Source organism: Podarcis vaucheri (genome assembly GCF_965113315.1).
Source record: "Podarcis vaucheri genome assembly, chromosome: 8".
NCBI classification, from domain to species: Eukaryota; Metazoa; Chordata; class Lepidosauria; order Squamata; family Lacertidae; genus Podarcis; species Podarcis vaucheri.
In genome coordinates this window covers 32,301,227-32,319,311 of record NC_138766.1, presented here as the reverse complement: position 1 = coordinate 32,319,311, position 18,085 = coordinate 32,301,227, and the positions used below count along the sequence as shown (strand labels likewise).

Here is an 18,085-nt window from a genome sequence, read left to right as displayed (position 1 = left end):
TCACACATTCTGTTTGAGCTCACTTAATTGCAAGCCTGTGCGTGTTTACTTGAAGGAAAAGCCCGTTTGACCCAGTGAGGCTTGCTTCTCATTTACAGGCAAACTTGTCAAGTTTGCACTTTCCAAAACAATATGTGAATTGAAACACATAGCACATGTCAAAATTTTCATTTTTCTGAATTTTGCAGTGTGGTTCTCTAGCTAAGCAGTGTGTACAGAAATGCATCTTGGAGAAGATTCCATGCAAAACTCTGTATATTTGCAAAACTGCATGCAAAATGTTTTCGTTAGGTGAAATTTGCACCAAAATGTTGAATTTTCATAGGGATTTTTAAAAATAAAATAATAATCACAAATTGCAGCAGAAATGTGAAGAACCAAATTCAAAACTGGAAAAATGACAAATTGAGAGAACTAAAATTGACAGATTTGTCTATCCCAATGCCTGAGTAACTTCTGCTTTCTTCCCAGTTTGGCTTACACTCAGCCTCAGTCTGTATATTCTACCCACAAGGGCATGGAAACATTTCTCATTTCCCTCTAAGGAAGAATATTTTGTGTGAATTGAAGATTATGCGATGCCTTTTTTGGGAATGGAATAGATACACACACACACTTGTGTGTGAATGAATGCACCTGTTTGTTAGTTCACACAAAACATTCTGTACTCTCACAACATGTGGAGTGTAGCCTAAGACTTAATGTGAATGATCTCTCCTCTGTTTCCAGCTTTCCCTGAGATAATTGTATGGAAAGAGATTCTGGACCTATCTGCACTATACGTTTAAAGCAGTATACTTCCACTTTAAACAGTCCTGACTCTTCCCAAAGACTCCTAAAAACTACAGTAGTTAGTTTGCCTTACTCTTTCTAACATCTTTTTGTAGGGAGTGCCCTTGGCCCTTTTTGAAGGAAGCCAAATGTATTTGATTTTTAATACTTTTGATTAGCTATTTTTTTGTTTTGAATTGTTATAATTTGTATTGTTTGTATTCGATTTTGTGTGCTTATTCTTTGTTACTTGCCTTTATTTTTTAAAAAAACTGAAAGACGCTATCTAAATAGTAATATAACGCAACAATACCTGGAGTTCCCAGGGAAAAAGGAATTAAGCATTAAACTGTTCTGGGGATTTCATTCTGTGAGGGGAATATGGATCGCCTAACAGTTCTCAACACCTTTACCAAACTACAGTTCCCAGGATTCTTTGGGTGAAGCCATGACTTGTACGGTAGTACAGTAGGAGTGGGCAACTTCCAACTACTCTGAGACTCCAGCTCCCATTTGTCCAAGCCAATATGACCAATGGTCAGAGATTATAGGAGTTGTAGTCCAGTCACAGATTCCACATGCCTGGGGGATACTTCTTTATTTAAAAAACTGGAACTGTACTAGTTATTAGTTCTGTTGGGTTACTGAACTTGAGAATGCATATATGTATATGCATGTGTGTATAAACAGTATATGTGTGTATTTATGTGTATGTGTATAAATACATACACACACACACATATGCACACACACTAAAGATGGCTTCATTTTTTAAAAAAACTAACTTTGTGTTTGTTCAATTATCATTTATTTATTACACTTCACCAGTACAGTGGTTCTTTGGTTCTCAAACTTAGTCTGTTCAACTCCCGAAACGGTTCAAAAATGGAGGCGCAGCTTCAGATTTGCTGCAGGAGCTTCCTGTACTCAAGCGGAAGCCGCGTCTGATGTCTGGCTTCCACAAAATGTTTGCAAACCGAAACACTTACTTCTGGGTTTGCAGCATTCAGGAGTCAATTTGTTTGGGAGCCAAGCCATTCAAGGTACCACTGTATTTCAAAAAGGCACCCATTTTGTGATTTCAAATTTATTTACCTTTAATTGACAGCAGCTGATGAATCTACCGAAAACTCCTACAAACTGTTTTACCCTTTACCATAAATCTTTTGAAAATTGCTGCTCGGTTTTCATTTTGCAAGAGGACTAAAAGTGGAAAAAGCACGTGTTTTAAATTGGGTTTGTTAATCTTGAAAAGCCCGAATGATTCTTTGATGCCTCCTAGAAGCATGATTGGTGCTGTACACTTACAGATGTGTCATGGTTGGTGTCAGTTGCTGAGAACAGAGATGATTCATAACGCCGTTCGAGTTCTAAAATGGTGTTTGTTCTTAAACCTCCCTTCACAGATATTGAGAAGCTCTGCACATTCAGTCAGAGGTTTCCTCTCCCATCCATGTATCGGATCCTTGTGTGGAAGGTGCTTCTAGGTAAGATGATATGGGGAACGTAGATTCTTCATTAGAAACATAAGGGCAAGTTTGGACATATGCTTACTGTAATGCTAAGGAAAGCCAATCCATGTTTTGAATGCTCCATTGAAGAAGCCTTTGCATGACATCAGGGACAGGACTAGTTAATGCTCACATATTTGTTAATTTCTTGAGCATTCCTTATATCCAGGGCTTATAGTACTTAGTTGATCAGAGAAAAACAACAACTGCTGTCAGAAGATCTAACCTTCCACCAGAAAGTGCAAGTACATGCAAACCTAGTTTTCCTTTCTCTCTCTTCTTTTTCCAGGAATTCTTCCGCCTCACCATGAATCTCACGGGTTTGTGATGCGATGCCGAAAGGAGCAGTATAAGGATGTGCACCATGCGCTCCGAGTAATACGCTTTATCAAGGATTCTACCCCACAGGTTGAAGTTTTCCTCCGAATATACCAGCTGGAGTCGGGAAAGCTTCCTCGGAATCCATCTCTCTCTTCGGTCAGTCGTGCTGAAATTTGCCCTCGACAATACTCCTTTGTATGAAGGTCCAAATCTTTTCCATCTGAAATTCTGCTAGAGTGAAGAAACTGTACAGTGGCCACATGAACTGCAGTATTTTGAGAGGTCAGATTCAGCCTTAACCAGAGATACTGCAAACAGGGCTTAGGGAAAGCCCGTTCTGGTACCATGTGGGGCAGGCACCCCCAAACTCGGCCCTCCAGATGTTTTGGGACTACGATTCCCATCAACTCTGACCACTGGTCCTGTTAGCTAGGGATGACGGGAGTTGTAGTCCCAAAACATCTGGAGGGCCGAGTTTGGGGGTGCCTGATCTAGGGCATGTCACAAAATGAATTTCCCTTGTAGTTAGTGGCAAGCGTGGCAGACATCCAAGCTGGAAGTTGGCAGCCACAGTAGGATTGGGTTGCTGAGAAAATATCCCTCAGTATGGTGACCTTGAATGGGAAGCAAATCCCTGTCATATAAACTCCCTGGAGAAGGTATAATTATCCATCTTTAACACTTGGATAGAGACGCGGGTGGTGCTGTGGGTTAAACCACAGGGCCTAGGACTTGCTGATCAGGAGGTTGGCGGTTCGAATCCCCGCGACGGGGTGAGCTCCCGTTGCTCGGTCCCTGCTGCTGCCAACCTAGCAGTTCGAAAGCACGAAGTGCAATAGGTACGCTCCGGCGGGAAGGTAAACGGCGTTTCCATGCGCTGTTCTGGTTCGCCAGAAGCGGCTTAGTCATGCTGGCCACATGACCCGGAAGTTGTACGCTGGCTCCCTTGGCCAATAACGTGAGATGAGTGCCGCAACCCCAGAGTCGGCCACGACTGGACCTAATGGTCAGGGGTCCCTTTACCTTTACCTTTGATACTTGGATGAGGAACCTATAGCTCACCAGATGTTGTTGTTGGACTAACTCTCATAAACCTCAGCCGGGATGTTCAATGGTCATGGATGATGGGAGTTGCAGTCCAGAAATATATTGGTGTTCCACAACTTTGTCATCCCTGTTTTAGCACATAACAGAACATGGCACCTTACAACAGAGGAGCAAGGTTATTATATATTGTCAAATAACAAAGTTGACTGGAAAATGCTGTTCCGTGCATGTGTGGCCTCTTGATAATCCCATGCCGTGGCTGCTTTTCTTTCCAGGAAGCAGAGGACGAGGTATTCCTTGCCATTGCTAAAGCTATGGAAGAAATGGTAGAAGATCACATTGATTGTTATTGGCTCATCAGTAGCTTTGTGAACCAGTTGAACAATAAGTACAAGGATTCAATACCACAGCTGGTAAGAATATTATATGCATACATATCTATTCATCCCACACAGGAACAGAATAGTGAGATTACAGGTATAGAAGTTGTACCAAGCACCATCATCTATGTTGTTGCTGTTTCTGACAAGCTCTTGCGAAAATGCCCTGTGTGGACTTGGAAACTTAATTATGCTCTGGATTCTTTTTTGGAGGGGATGAGGGAAATGCAGTGCAAGTTTCTAGAACAGCTGTGCAGTGACTAGTGGGTAGCTCAGGGCTGATTAATCTGTGGCTAGGCTCCCATCTCCCAGCCAATGTGGCCGACAGACTTCTAATAAATATCACGGGGATTGGAATGCTGATGACAAGGAATGCAGTCAAGGTTTTGGCATATATTCAGTTGTGTGTATAGTGGTACCTCCAGTTCCGAATGGGATGTGTTCCGGAGGCCCGGCTGTAGCCCGAAAATTCTGTAACCAGAGGACCACTTCTGCGCACACGCGTGGCAGTGCAGAGTGCTTCTGCGCATGCACGAGCAGCAAACCCACTTCTGAAAATGTATTATTCCAAAAATGAAACTTTCATCTGGTTGTAAATATTAAGATTATACCAGCAAGAATGAGTCTTTCTGTAAAAAGAAAATAAAATTAAACCAAGTCTTACTGACTAGTGATTTAAATCAAATCCACCCTGCCTAAGAGTCTTAGGCTGCCACCCTTTGGCAGGGAAGGGGTTCAGCTTTGTTCTTGCACTGAATGAATGAGGCCAGTCCCTTGTTTCTCAGCAGCAGTGATGCAAATGACTGCAGAACCACCTTCATTCCTTTCTTCTCCCATGCAAACAGGATGCCAGGCTCCATGCTTTAATAGAAAGAGAAGTTTGTAGAAATAATTTTTGCAATGTCTATAAATAAGATTTGATAGGAAAACACTTTGGCTTGAACTTTCCTTAGGTGGTGATGATTAAAAAAATACTTTCTATACTGTCCTTCACCCGAAGATCAGAATGCTGTTTACAATATAAAAACACAAAAATACACATAGCACAATAACAAACAAAAGCAATACTGCCTACAGTTTGAAAGGCCATAGATTGTTCAAATAGCCAAAGACCTGGGAGAAGAGGAATGTTTTTGCCTGGCATTTAAAGATACGTAATGAAGGCGCCAGGTGAACCTCCCTGGGGAGAGCATTCCACAGGTGGGGGAGCCACCACAGAAACGGCCCATTCTTGTGTTGTCACCCTCTGGACCTCCTGAGATGTCCTCTCCCATCACTTTTGAAGACACTTGGAAATAGGGGCATGTGTCAATTTCTTTCGACTAATGAAGAGTAAGTGATTTTTTTTCAGATATATGAATGATCCAGTTTAAGGAGAAGGGAACAGGAGGCAGATTTACATACAAGATGACATTATAGAGACCCAGTTTTTCTCATTGGTGCCAGTCCTATCGGAAGTTCTTTAAATTATTAATAAAATCATGTTTATAGTAAAATATTCAGATATAATTGAAGACGAAAAAATGAAAATAAACAAGCAGATGTTTAATTAACTGCTAACCTTGTCGAAAAGGTGTCCAAAGAGAACTGTTTACTGAAGTAAAGAAAACTCTGTGTGTGTGTGTGTGTGTGTGTGTGTGTCAGTGTCATTCAAAATAATAGAGTATTTCTGGATGGGAAGTTACTGTGGAACCAGTGCTGCTTATGAACCCCCGTTTTTTGTTTCAGTGTCCACACATTGCTGTGGTCAAAATGACAGCCCATACTTTTTTTGTTTACATTTAATCTGGACTTCCTCTTGTGGAAGGGGTGTGCTTATAATGTCACACATGTACTTGCCATGTCTGAAATCTATAGTTTTGGGAATGTGGGCTAATCTCTAGCATGCATGTAAGATGCCGAAAAGCCACCCAACAGGGTTGAAGAGCAGGTAAAAACAGAAAGTTGCTCCCTGCTGATGACAGTTTCCTAGTATGTGCTGTTTCCTTCCCCACCTGTCTCCTTTTTTACTAAATTAAGAATTGCTGAATTGCTGTATTGTTACGAAGTCTCAAATTATTCAGCATATACTCTTTTTGGAGCCTCACAATCCATAAATATGGAAAGGTTTAGTGAGCCTTACATTTTGGATCTGACCTTTGAAGAACATTATCTGACATGACATTTCTCACAGTGTGTCATGCTGAATCTTTTCCCCCCTTCTTTTTTTAAGGCTCCTTGCTGCTTGTGGCTTCTTGCTATAAATACCTGTGACAGTGAGATTTATTATTGGACATTGATATACTTTATCACTTCTCTTGACATTTATCCTGCAGCCAAAACTTTTGGAACAGTACCTGAGCCTTGAAGACAGCGGACTCTTAACGCATCTGAAGTTGTGTTCAGCAATGGAGCATCTTCCTTACAATCTTTGGTTTAGAAAGTGTTTTGCGGGTTGTCTACCTGAATCCAGCTTACAAAGGTAAGTATCTTTCCTCTCCCGCCCAACTTGGATCAATCAGATCACTGTAGCGTCCTTGAAAATAATCTGTTGTCCATCTTTAGCCTACAGCCCACAATACCACAAACTCCTGAGTAGTATTCTCTCTCCCCTGACCAATGCTGCAGAGTACATTTATAGATGGAATATGTTAGCTGCAAGATACCTATAACCTCACCTCCAAACTCGGGAATGTTGCATGAATATCTTTTGACAAGTCAGAACTTTTTGACATTCTAAAACCTGTCAGTTAATGTTATATAGGAAGTGATGCAAACTTTGGCATTTTGTGTTCCCTGCTTCTTGCACCAAAGGGTGGAAGTGTGAGTTGTCATTTGCTGCTAAATGTCTTGGCCCTGCCATGACTGAGATACTATTTTGGTCAGGAAAGGGGAAAAAAACCACCACTTCAGCACTGAATGTAAATTATAGCTATACAATTGTAGGCATACAGTTTTTATGACTCTGTCTTTTCTAGGGTTTGGGACAAAGTTATTAGTGGCTCCTGCAAAATTCTGGTCTTCGTTGCTGTTGAGATTTTATTAACCTTTAAAATGAAGTTGATGGCCTTGAATAGCGCAGGAAAGATTCAACAGTTTTTGGAAAACGTAAGTACTCTTCCGCACACTGCCCCCCCCCGAGGAAACCCCCCCCAAAATAAGGGATTTGTTTTGCATATCAGATTTTTTGGGGAGAGAGGTGGTTGCGAGAGAAATCAACTGAGATTTTGCCCAGTGTTCAAGAGCTGCAATTAAAAGTCTGCAAAAATTTTAAAAGTACAGTTCAGACATGGCATCAAACCACGATCCATGCTAATCATAGTTTGGTTTGAGCTTCCAAATGTAATAGACTTTCACAATGGTTTCTCAGTTCAGACATAACAGCAAACCAAATTTAGCACAAAACACAGCCTGCACGACAGCTTCAGTATCCATGTTTTGTGACGTGATCTAGGTTCAGATATAAAAACAGACCATGGTTTGTCTTGATGTCTGAGTGGAAAGGAGGGGATTGTCTCAGTGGCCAAGCTGGGCTCTGGAACTCATTCTTACCTGAACAGGGCCTCCCGCTACACTCCCCTCTCCCATGGATTTCCATAAGATGGGCCAAAACATTCCTTTTTATAGGAGCACTTTTGAGCCATAAATAGTCACTGCCTTTCCAAGTAGCTTCGGTTAAGTTATGTTTAGCAGCAGTTTTGTGGGTTTCCCTCCTTTCTCTCTCTGCTGTTTTAATGCCTTACAGCTGCTTTCTTTTATTTATTTGTTGTTAGTCTTTTTTAAAAAATCATTTAAGTTATTTTAACTTCTGTTGCTAGCCACTTTAGGCTTATTGAGAAAAGATGTTAAATAAATAGAACTCGTTGGCTACATTTAAGCAGGTTGCAGGATTAACTTGACCTTGCGACTCCCCCCCCCCCAACCCACCACGTGGTCAAAAAAGTTCACAGACTACAATGCTGTATCAAGCCAGTTTATCTTTTTGTATTTGCGTGAGTGGCCATTCCATGCACACACTCTCCTATTTTCATCTCTGTTGGGGGAAAGAGAATATCCTAGATGCAGGAACGAACAGGAAAATAAAGAGTGGAATTGTTTGATATGGATGATCCAGTCTGGATTTCCAGGGGTGCTCTGATGCATGCTTGGACCTTTTTTTGAGAGGAAAGTTCTCCTTTCACTTCACTGATAGGGGACAACTCCTCCCCACACCAAACTGTTTGCATGCAGGGAGCTACTTCTTACTTGTAACTGAATAAGCAAAAGAGTGTTCTCTGTGTGCGTGCATTAGCAATTGGTGTGAATGGATATGGCAGGAGTTTGGAAGAGCAATCCTATAGTGACTGGTCTTTAGCTGCCTTTAGGTTTGCTGCCTGAGATACTGAAGTACTGGAATACCTCAAACTGAATATATCTTTTTATCTTCTGTAGATACCTCAAGATAACACGGATGCAATAGTGAGCAAAGCGATTGAGCTGTGGCACAAACATTGTGGGACCCCTGCACATTCAGTCTGAGACCATGCTGCCCACCGGTACACTTTTATTTTATTTGCCTTCCCTTTGTCCTTCCTTCCTCAACAAAACCTACTTAAAATTATTTTAACAAAGGAGATGGGAGAGCAATAAAATTGCTATGACCGTATCTGATGGAAGTGCATAATTATATCTAGAAGGGGTGGTTTTAAGTCATCTGAAGTCTGTGAGCCCTTGCCTGCAAGTGGAGTCCCATTTATATCAGTTGAGTTGGATTTGTTTCCAAGTAACCTTGTTTATGGGATGTGCAAAACAGGAGCCATAATCAAGGACTTGATTGACTTTTTTTTTTTTTTACTCTTTGGAATAGATTCCTGCCTGGTTTTCTATCACTCATTCCTCATGGCACTAATTTGGCTTTAATTCAAGAAATCAGATTAAACTGAGATGTTCTCCTGAGCAAGAGCTGCCTCTTAAGATCCTGTTGCAGATTTTTAGATCTTTGCAAGGTCCTCCCATAGAGTTAGGAAACTGGCCACACAGGCCTTGCCTCCAGGGCTACCTCCTGAGGTTCCTAGCATACGGATCCTCTTTCCCCACTGCACTGGAAGGAACAGAAAGCAGCTTTGGCAGAGCTTCCCCCCTTTTACCTTGGCAGTCCAAGAGTGGGAAATAGGAGGAGGCAACTTAAGGTACATAACAGAGTCGTTCTGTTGGTTTCTCCTGTTCTTTATATTGGGGCAGAAGGGATTAGAGCTCTTTCCATGTGCCTTGGTTCACATTTGGGGGTGTCAGGGGGTACAACTAATGTTGTTGGTCCTTGGGATATGTTTAGTTCAAAATTTGATCCCTGATTTGTTTGTTTGTAGAAATCATGTTCAGTGGTAGCCCCTGGCTGGAACTAGAGAGTCCCGAATACGTAATTTTTAAACTAGGTGCTGGTGATGACGACTGTGTAGGCTTCTGAATTATCCTTATTATCTTGACATGGGCTCTTTTTTTGAGCTGGAACTCACCGGAACTCTGTTCCGGCACCTCTCAGGGGGGCACTACTGCCATTAGAAGAACAAGGGAGGCATTCAGGGTGAGCTCCGGCACCTCTTTTTCAAGAAAAACAGCACTGCTCTTGAGCTGTTTTGATCTGGTTTTTAGTTTTGGGATTGACAGACCTGTGGAGGGGGGGCACTCTGAGAGTTAGATGATGTGGGGGCATCCCTGTCAGTTCTGCCGGCCCTCTGAACAGCTTGATACTGTGAACTTAAGATTATCTCTATTGGCTCACGCCAGAGACCTATCCAGTCCAGCATTCCTTTTGCCCTGGTGGTCCACCAGATGGCTGTGAGAAGCCTGCAAGCAGGATATGATGGCAACGTCTCCTTCCTGCTACTGTCTCCCAGGACCAAGAGGTGTAGTGGCTCTGATCCTGAAGACAGTATATAGCTCTTCAGACTCGTAGCCATTGGTACCCATGAATTAGCCTGATTTTAAAGTCAATCCAATCTGGTAGCCATCATTGCCACAGCTTGTGGCAGCAAATTCCATCGTTCAGCTACGCACCATGTGGTGAAGTACCTCTTTTTTGCTTGTGCTGAATTGCCCAGCCTTCAGCTTCATTGGACTACAGGTTCTGGTATTATGAAGCAGGAGCAAAGCCTTTTCTCCATTCACTCTCTACCCCTCAATCATGGCCCTAGTTCATTGCCTTGTTTCTAAACTTGAGTCTCCTCAGGGGACACAACTTTTCATTTTGGCAGTGTTGCTCCAAATCCCCTGATCACTTTGGTTTTCTACTCCCTTTTCAGATCCACCCAGCATGTGAAACCATCACCAGCCAACCTGGGAGATCCCTCCAATCCTGGTAGGCAGTTAAGCACTGACAATAAAATACTGATTCTCACAGGCTTGGTATGTGATGTCCTTTTAACTAAAATAAAACGCCAGGGTCCTTTGCCTTTCAAAAGGTCCCTGTGCTGCTCTTCCTTGCATCATGGTTTGCTTTTCATTTTAAATTGTTTAAAAATTTAGTTGCCTTGCCTAGCGATGTGGAAAGTTGGGACTTAAGTAGAGGAATGTTCACTCAACAGCTCCTTTATTCTCTTCGCTTCCTTTGCCCACTCTTTTCCCTTACCTTACGCAGCAAGGAGAAGTGTTCTCCCTATGGCTGAGTCTTTTGCTCCCTGTGTGCCTTGCCAGTGTTTGAGCTACAGCTCCTATCTGGAATCCAAAACTTATCTGAAATCCAAAACTTACGCAGGGGAGCAGCTTGGGGAAGGATGCCCTAGATAACCAGCCTCACCTTTCCTGTACCCTTTGTGTTTGGAAAGAGTCTTTTCCACCATCCCACCCACTTGTCAACTTTAATGGTGTCCCAGTTGTCTGTGCTCACCTCCATATTGATGTTCCTCAGAATGTTAGTACTTTCATACAATAGTAGCGTTATATTAACCCATTATTACATTAGACCATGTAACGGATCCTAACTGGTTAACCAGTTGAAGCATGCAGGGTAGCAACTGTGCCCATTTTAGATGATGCTTGCAGAATATTGACACCATTCCCACACACACATATTTCAGCCTTCTGCTTTATTAATTTGCGAAACTGTCAGTCTTGCAGAATGCTCAGCTCTCCCAATCTGTGTGCTTCGACTGCAGATTACTTTAATATGGCAGAGAATGTGGTTAGTAGTTGCTTTCTGATAAAATCCCTATTTTATTTTTGACTGATGTTGGTGTTAACCGTCTTCCATCAACAGTGTCAGTGCATGAATGCTGAGACGCACAGCTGTGTGAACCACTATTTAAAGCTCAGGTGTCAGACTATTTAAAAAAAAACCCAGAAACCCCCAAACCTTTTCCTCTGTGGCACGCTGGTGCTACTTGAAGTTGATGCGATGAGATAAACGAGCTGTGCTGAACTTTTCACACGAACAATAGCAATTTTAGATCAATGTTTTTTAAAGGCTGCGAGAAGCCTTCTGCAGTGTCTAGAAGTCAATCAAATGCCACCATTTAAATGTCAGTGGAAAGTTCATATCTAATCACCCTGTTGTACGTACAAAGAATAAGATTGCAAAGAGAATTTTCCTTTTGTGCGTTGTGTTACTCAGTTTGTGGCATGTTCTTTCATCAACAACTCTGTTTCGTGTTTGGGGGTGGGAGGTGATGAACGCAAGTGAGCCTTTTGGTAGAGACCCAACTAGTTATGTAGAATCTAGGGTTGCCATATACTCAGAAACCTTTTGGCTTTTTTTGCAAAATCTCGAAGGAAAAAAAGCTAGATTCTCACTTTTTGAAATAGTGCACTGATTACTAGGGTTGCCATAACTATAGTGTTTTGGGTTTTCTTGCTCTCTTTCTAAATGAGGCAAGGCCTTTCATTTTATGAAAGAACAAATTATAAATTTTCTTGTTATAATAAGAAGCAGGGCTCCCCCCCCCCCAGCTGCAGCTCACCAGAGCTCAACTCTGGCACCTCCTTTTTCTAGGAAAACAGCACTGATGATAATGTTCTGTCAGAGACACCAGTGTAATTTTTCCATCCTGGCGCAGCCAAAGCCAGAGTTATTCCTGAAAAAGCAGTATAGGTGGCGGCGGCAGGGTGAGACTTGCCCCCTTTCCAGGCGCCTTTTGGCTCGGTCACATGACCTAGAAATTTACACTGCCAGAAAGGGTGTTCCAAATAAAAAAAGGTGTGTAAGTAAATTACACCAGCATAATTTACCTTGGCATATATTACTCTGGCTTCCTATAGTTTGGATTGCTCTGCCAGCCACTCAAATGATGCTGATTTATACTTCCTGGTTATCTGTGTTCCTTGTTAAGTTTCCTGCACGCTAGAGGGAGCAATTCTGCAGAGAAAGGCCCCTTTGAGCTTTTAGCCACTATCATGTTGCCGTTCAGCATTCAGTTGGTTCTGGTTTGTTGTTGTTTATTGTTTGTAGTGGGACTCAAGTTGCTGTTTAGTGGCCTGGAAACCTAAACAGGAAGGAAGGCAGTATATTTGAGGTACCGTATTTTTCGCCCTATAGGACGCACTTTTTCCCCTCCAAAAATGAAGGGGAAATGTGGGTGCGTCCTATGGGGCGAATGCAGGCTTTCGCTGAAGCCTGGAGAGCGAGAGGGGTCGGTGCGCACAGACCCCTCTCGCTCTCCAGGCTTCAGGAGAGCCCCACCGCCAGCCCCGCAAGCTCCGGGGACAGTGGGGAGGCGCAGCGCGTCTCCCTGCTGTCCCCGGACCTGATCTCAAGGTGGGCGGCGGGGAGAAGAGCGCTTCTCCCCGCCGCCAGCCCCGCAAGCTCCGGGGACAGTGGGGAGGCGCAGCACTTCTCCCCGCTGTCCCCGGACCTGATCTCAAGGTGGGCGGCGGGGAGAAGAGCGCTTCTCCCCGCCGCCAGCCCCGCAAGCTCCGGGGACAGTGGGGAGGCGCAGCACTTCTCCCCGCTGTCCCCGGACCTGATCTCAAGGTGGGCGGCGGGGAGAAGAGCGCTTCTCCCCGCTGCCGGCCCCACAAGCGCCTGGGGGGAAAAAATTTTTTCCCCCTTTATTTCCCCCCCAAAAAACTTGATGCGTCATATGGGCCGGTGCATCCTATGGGGCGGAAAATACGGTAAATAAATTTGATGTCACTTCCGTGCAGCCCTGGATCATAAATAACTGTAGAATCAATAGCAGACAAGAAAAAAAAGACCATGTTTTTTCTTTTAAAATGATTTTTTTTAAGAAACTGCATACATCAGAGACAATTTAAATACCATGCAGTTTCAATATGTACAAAAACCCTAGGATGTAGAGATTCAGTTTTAGTGTTTCCTCTAGGTATTTACATTTTGTTCTGGTTTTTACTTCCCCCCCATACAGCCATAATCTGTTAAATTACAATACTGGAAGATCACAGGTTTGACTGTCACCACATTCACTCCTATACAAAGACAAAAACTATGTACATACACTTGACTTGGAGAGTAATTGGAAAATGCACTGGTTCCAGAACCACTGAGACGCTCAGGCGTACCCTTCCCTTGCTTTTCTGTTCACACAAGAATAAAGTTCGGCTGGATGAACAGGCGGGTGGAGGGAACAATTTTCAACCCTGTTTACCATATGCAGAAACATCATCTGTGCCCTTTTTCAAATCACTACCCTTTGACAGATTTTGAGGGAGGGAGGAAATGGTTTTTTGTCCATGCAGCAAGAGAAATTGCAGCTCTGTGGGAGATAACCTTCATCTGCATGTAAATCATAGAGACATATTTAAGTGAATGCAAAAGTTCACTGCTCATGCTAGGGGAAATAAATGAGACATCTATGCAACCCCTGCTGAAATGAATGGAAGCAGGATGACAGTAAAGCCCATCTCCATAGATTTCAGAGGGAAAGCTTTGCATTAGGCATTTGTAGTGGAGTGCACACTTCCCGTCACCTGTGATCACTGTGCTAGGGGAACAGCTGACTGGCTCTGCTCCAGACAAGACAAGAATTAAGCAGACTTGAAAAGTAAGCCATTTGTTTACTTCTACTTTTTGGAAGTGAATACAGTGCATTGCCTTGACCCAATAATTGGCTTCTTTCTTTGTTTGCGTGGTAGGGACACTGAGCTTTTGGAACAGGTGTTTTGCACACGCACGCCTGCTAGGAACCTGCCTGCCTGCAGAAAACAAGCAAATCCAATGTTCCATGCAATCGCAAGTAAAGGAATCTGCTAAGGGTCGGCAGAGTGGACCCATCTATTTCCAAATGTACCAGTGGGCACAGCAGCAACACAGTATGTAGTCACTCCCAGATTAGCTCAATGGTATCTTAATGTAGGGCAAGGGGGCATCTTCAAAGAAGTGCCACTGTACTAGCTCTGGAAGATGCTCCTTTGCATGTGGATAACATTGTGCTGAGTGCTAGGTCTTGAAAAGCTACAAGACTTGTATCGTGAATAGTCTCCCAACTGCATGTGTTAAGTGCTAAGCGGATAGCCCAGCCCACTTGGAAATTAATGTTGGCAGAAATGTGGGAAAAGACTCAGTATACTTCTTTAACCAATTGCATCACAAATCACAGTAAAACCAGAATAAGTGGTTTTACTTGCACAGAATTTGGCAATCTTATTGTTAGGAGGAAATGTTCTACCTTGTCTGGTTTGTAACCGTAGCCATAATTTGTATTTTTAACTGGAAGGCACACAGGGGATAAACCAGCAGGTAAATCGACCCCTTGTGCATCCTCCAAGCCACTCAGTAAAGAATGCTGAGTCTTGTCCTGTGCTTCAAGGAAGAAAACAGACCCATAACCACACCTTGTGAATCCCCTGGCATGCTACCACACAACTGTTGATAAATGCAAGGTACTGAGGATCTGTAATATGTAAAAGCTTTTCACAGCATTGTGCCCACCCACTAGCTGTGGTGCCCAGTGATGGTGGGTAATGCCTTATCACCCCAGTGTAGCCTCCTCAGCTAAAAAAAAAAAAAAAAAAAGTGCATCACTAAATAGGCCTCTTTTTATTTGACTCAGGCTGAGGAAGAGAGAGGGCCTTTTCCACGGGGTGAGGAGAAAGTGCAGGTTACCAAGTGTTCTGTTCAAAAGGAAAGTTATGCTGCCCTATACAAACTTCTTAACACCAGTGGAAAAGTGTGAGAAGTGAACTTTGCTTGGGAGAGGCATGCTCAGGACTCAGCTTCTGAAAGAGAGAGGGGGTTCCTTACCAGGAGGCATCAAACTGGTGGGCTTAACCAAAGTGCTTTCAAAGACAGGGATCTGGAACACTATCCAATGCGCAAGGGTCATCCTATTAAGAGAAGAGCCAATGCCTTAATAACAAAACAAAACAAAAAACCCCTCCACAAATCCAATCCAAATGCTTTGGTTCTCAGTATCATGCTGGGACATTCATGACAACATATTTTGTTATTTACACCATGTAGTGTTCTACACAACAGAAATCCCAGCTCTTAAAAAATAAACGTATCCATGCGCACAGAGCAAAATTGACCCTACAATGATCTTGAGCTCCTTTCTTCTCTGCCTTGCACACCTTTACGGAACCTGCAGCATCTAAGTAAAGTTGGCGTGCTGTATCAATTTGGTTAACCGGCAGAGCTGCTCTGCCATCCAGCCTCTTTATGCAGGTGTAAATGAAAGCAGGAAGTTACCAAGCAGGGCAAAAGGCATCCTGACTCGTTCTGTCCGTAAAGGTAATAAGCATGTTACTGAATATCCCTGTAATAATCGGCAACAATTTCAAAACATCACTTTTTGCAGCAAGGGGGGGAGGGGGGTCACTTGAATGAAAGAGATGGGTGACAAGGAATCTTCTGGGTGTTTCCCTCACAAAACAAATGGGTGACAGCCAGCCAGCCAGCCAAGAGATCCTCCAGGGATGATTCTTGTGAAGTGTCAAAGATAGGTAGATCCTCTGAGCGGGTCTCAGCCTTCCCCCGCATCTTTCTAAGGTGCTCTCAAACAGAAAGAAGTGTTTGCTCAAAGTGTTGACCCAGAAGGATGGCAGGCCTCGTCCGAGCTTTTGTCCAGCAGGTCTATGCCCAACACCAACTGCCTTCAGCTTTCTTTGGAGTCGGATGGGAGATGCCTGAAGGAAGACGGGATGCATTAACGGCTGATCTTGGATGGGGAATCCACACAGCAGAGTTTTGAATATGAGTGCCAAACTCCTGGCCCAATTCTTGCCATGAGTGGCTTCGGTTGCTGAAAGTTGTGCCAACATGTCTCATGATGTAGTTCTACCAAGAACAGGAAAACACAAGTTTCCCTGTCGCCGTCTTCTTCCTCCTCTTCTTGGTTTTTAAAAAGGCAGTCCAGGAAATTTACATTGTACATTAACAGAGAAGTGAATGGTACCAGCACTTATGGTTCTTTCCAGATATGTTTTGAAGATGGTGGAGTGCTCAATTTCTATGGTCTATGAAACCTAAAATTAAAAAAGGGGACGGAGAAGGAAAAGAAAGTAAATCCAATTGTGTTTGAACGAGTCAACCAATTTGTTGCATTTTTTTTTTCTTCAAACATTCAGAATCATGACAGAGCTTGGTGTCTGAAATATCCGATATAAACCTAATCCCTCAACAGCCCTGAGAACCATGGAGAAGTGAGTTGGGAGTTGCTGTGGGAATGAAAACCTCTCAACAATTTATCCTGATAGGTAGGATGGCACATAGCAGCCTTCCCCAACCTTGTGCCCGCCAGACATTTTGAAGTAAAGCTACCATCAGCATGCTGGCTGGGGCAGACGGAAGGTGTAGTGCAAAGCATCTGGGGGGGGGGCACCAGGTTGGGGAAGAACTGGGTAGCAGAAGGACTGCCAGGCTGCCTTCCTGGGAAGGGAAGAGGTTAATTCTACCCAAAGCCACTGTGACTGTCCTAGCTGACTTGCACATTCTAAGGATTCCCAATTATATTCCTCCACCAGAGAGTCATTCTTACATAAAACTACCGTGCAACTGTTGTGTGAACTACACTGCAATATGTCACAAGATGTTCTCGGGGTCTTTTATTTTACACAGTATTTCACTCTCATAAGAGCTCCTTCATCTGCCACAAGAGAAAAGCAACACATACACATATTATGTCTGCCCATTACTCATTTCCATAATGGCACAAAGATCTCATGATTTTATAATAGGGGCTTCTTGGGGGTTTGTGTACGTGGGATGACTCAACAGCATAAAAATCAAAATGGGGGGGGGGGTAGGTACAAATGGACATGGAAAACGAGCCCTGGTAGTTTCCTGTCACAGGGTTAGGAGGGTAGAATTCTGTGTTCAGATAGATAAGGGGATTCCCAGTGTAACTGGTCTGTACACAAACACACTCCATCCAACATTCAATCCTTTGGTCTGACCCAGCGGGACTCTTCATAAGTCCTTAAATTCTGTGATACAAAGTTGAGTGGTACATCAACATTTTCAGAAACAGAAATGTAGACCTTTTTTATACATCTGAAAAAAATTCCAGGGCTAAACCAGCCGCCTTTGCATAATAATAGTAAATATATGTATACACCATTCCTGCCATGTTTTTGCTTCTATGGAAATGAAGCTGCGAATGTAGTTGCAAATATCATTGTATATAGCCCAAGGCAAGCCTTACATCTAGTAATACTACAGATGAATAGTATACCAAAAAAAATAAAATACATACTGACAATGAAGGGGTCCTGGAGATTTTTTTTAACCAAATATTGGTCAGGGCTACATATGAGCCTTTTGCTGATGGAGTTTGTACTGGAAATCTGCTTTTTCAGTCATTTTTAATTATTATTTTAAAAAAGCATCTCACCTTGTTAAATGCCTGCTTAATTCGTGAACTTCCATTTCAGTGCTTTTAAACTCATTGAGCTCTTTGCGAATTGCCGCCTGCAGGGGACAAATAGAAGCTTGTAAATATGCAGCTGAAAAGCAGTCTGAAGGTATATTCCACTTTTCTACATTATGAATAGATGGGCACTAAATGGAAAGTGGTCCGTCTCTTACGAGATCAGTAGCTTGCTAGAGCCACCGCTCGGAATGTGATACGTTATAGCAGCCTGGGCGACACTTGGGATGCTCACCTGTCAGTGTGTTGTACACCTGGATCCAATACATATTGACTAGAA

At 43.1% G+C, this 18,085-nt stretch overlaps 2 protein-coding genes across 14 annotated transcripts in view; one reads left to right on the top strand and one right to left on the bottom strand.

Annotated features, from left to right (window-relative positions):
• Nucleotides 1-18,085, top strand: part of LOC309538762 (TBC1 domain family member 7-like) — a 39,530-nt gene that overhangs the window by 2,177 nt on the left and 19,268 nt on the right. Inside the window, exons 2-10 of one of the 4 annotated variants that reach the window (XR_014222329.1) lie at nt 2,178-2,258; nt 2,572-2,759; nt 3,926-4,063; nt 6,346-6,491; nt 6,988-7,117; nt 8,441-8,544; nt 10,288-10,343; nt 12,429-12,492; nt 14,072-14,916. Coding sequence is in view for 1 of the 4 variants with exons in the window: in XM_082234654.1 (XP_082090780.1) it covers nt 2,178-2,258; nt 2,572-2,759; nt 3,926-4,063; nt 6,346-6,491; nt 6,988-7,117; nt 8,441-8,527 (770 nt within the window). In the remaining 3 variants the exon portion in view is untranslated. Of the gene's footprint in view, nt 1-2,177; nt 2,259-2,571; nt 2,760-3,925; nt 4,064-6,345; nt 6,492-6,987; nt 7,118-8,440; nt 8,545-10,287; nt 10,471-12,428; nt 12,493-14,071; nt 14,917-18,085 lie in introns of those variants that run through there. The other 3 variants (XR_014222328.1, XR_014222327.1, XM_082234654.1) reach the window with 3 other exon arrangements.
• PHACTR1 (phosphatase and actin regulator 1) overlaps nt 16,255-18,085 on the bottom strand; it is a 242,291-nt gene continuing 240,460 nt past the window's right edge. For all 10 annotated transcript variants that reach the window (XM_082234416.1, XM_082234421.1, XM_082234417.1 and 7 more), the window contains 2 exons: nt 17,770-17,846; nt 16,255-16,402 (listed from right to left, as the gene is read on the bottom strand). In XM_082234416.1, the coding sequence (XP_082090542.1) occupies nt 16,387-16,402; nt 17,770-17,846 (93 nt within the window). In that variant the 3' untranslated portion in view covers nt 16,255-16,386. The remainder of the gene's footprint in view (nt 16,403-17,769; nt 17,847-18,085) is intronic.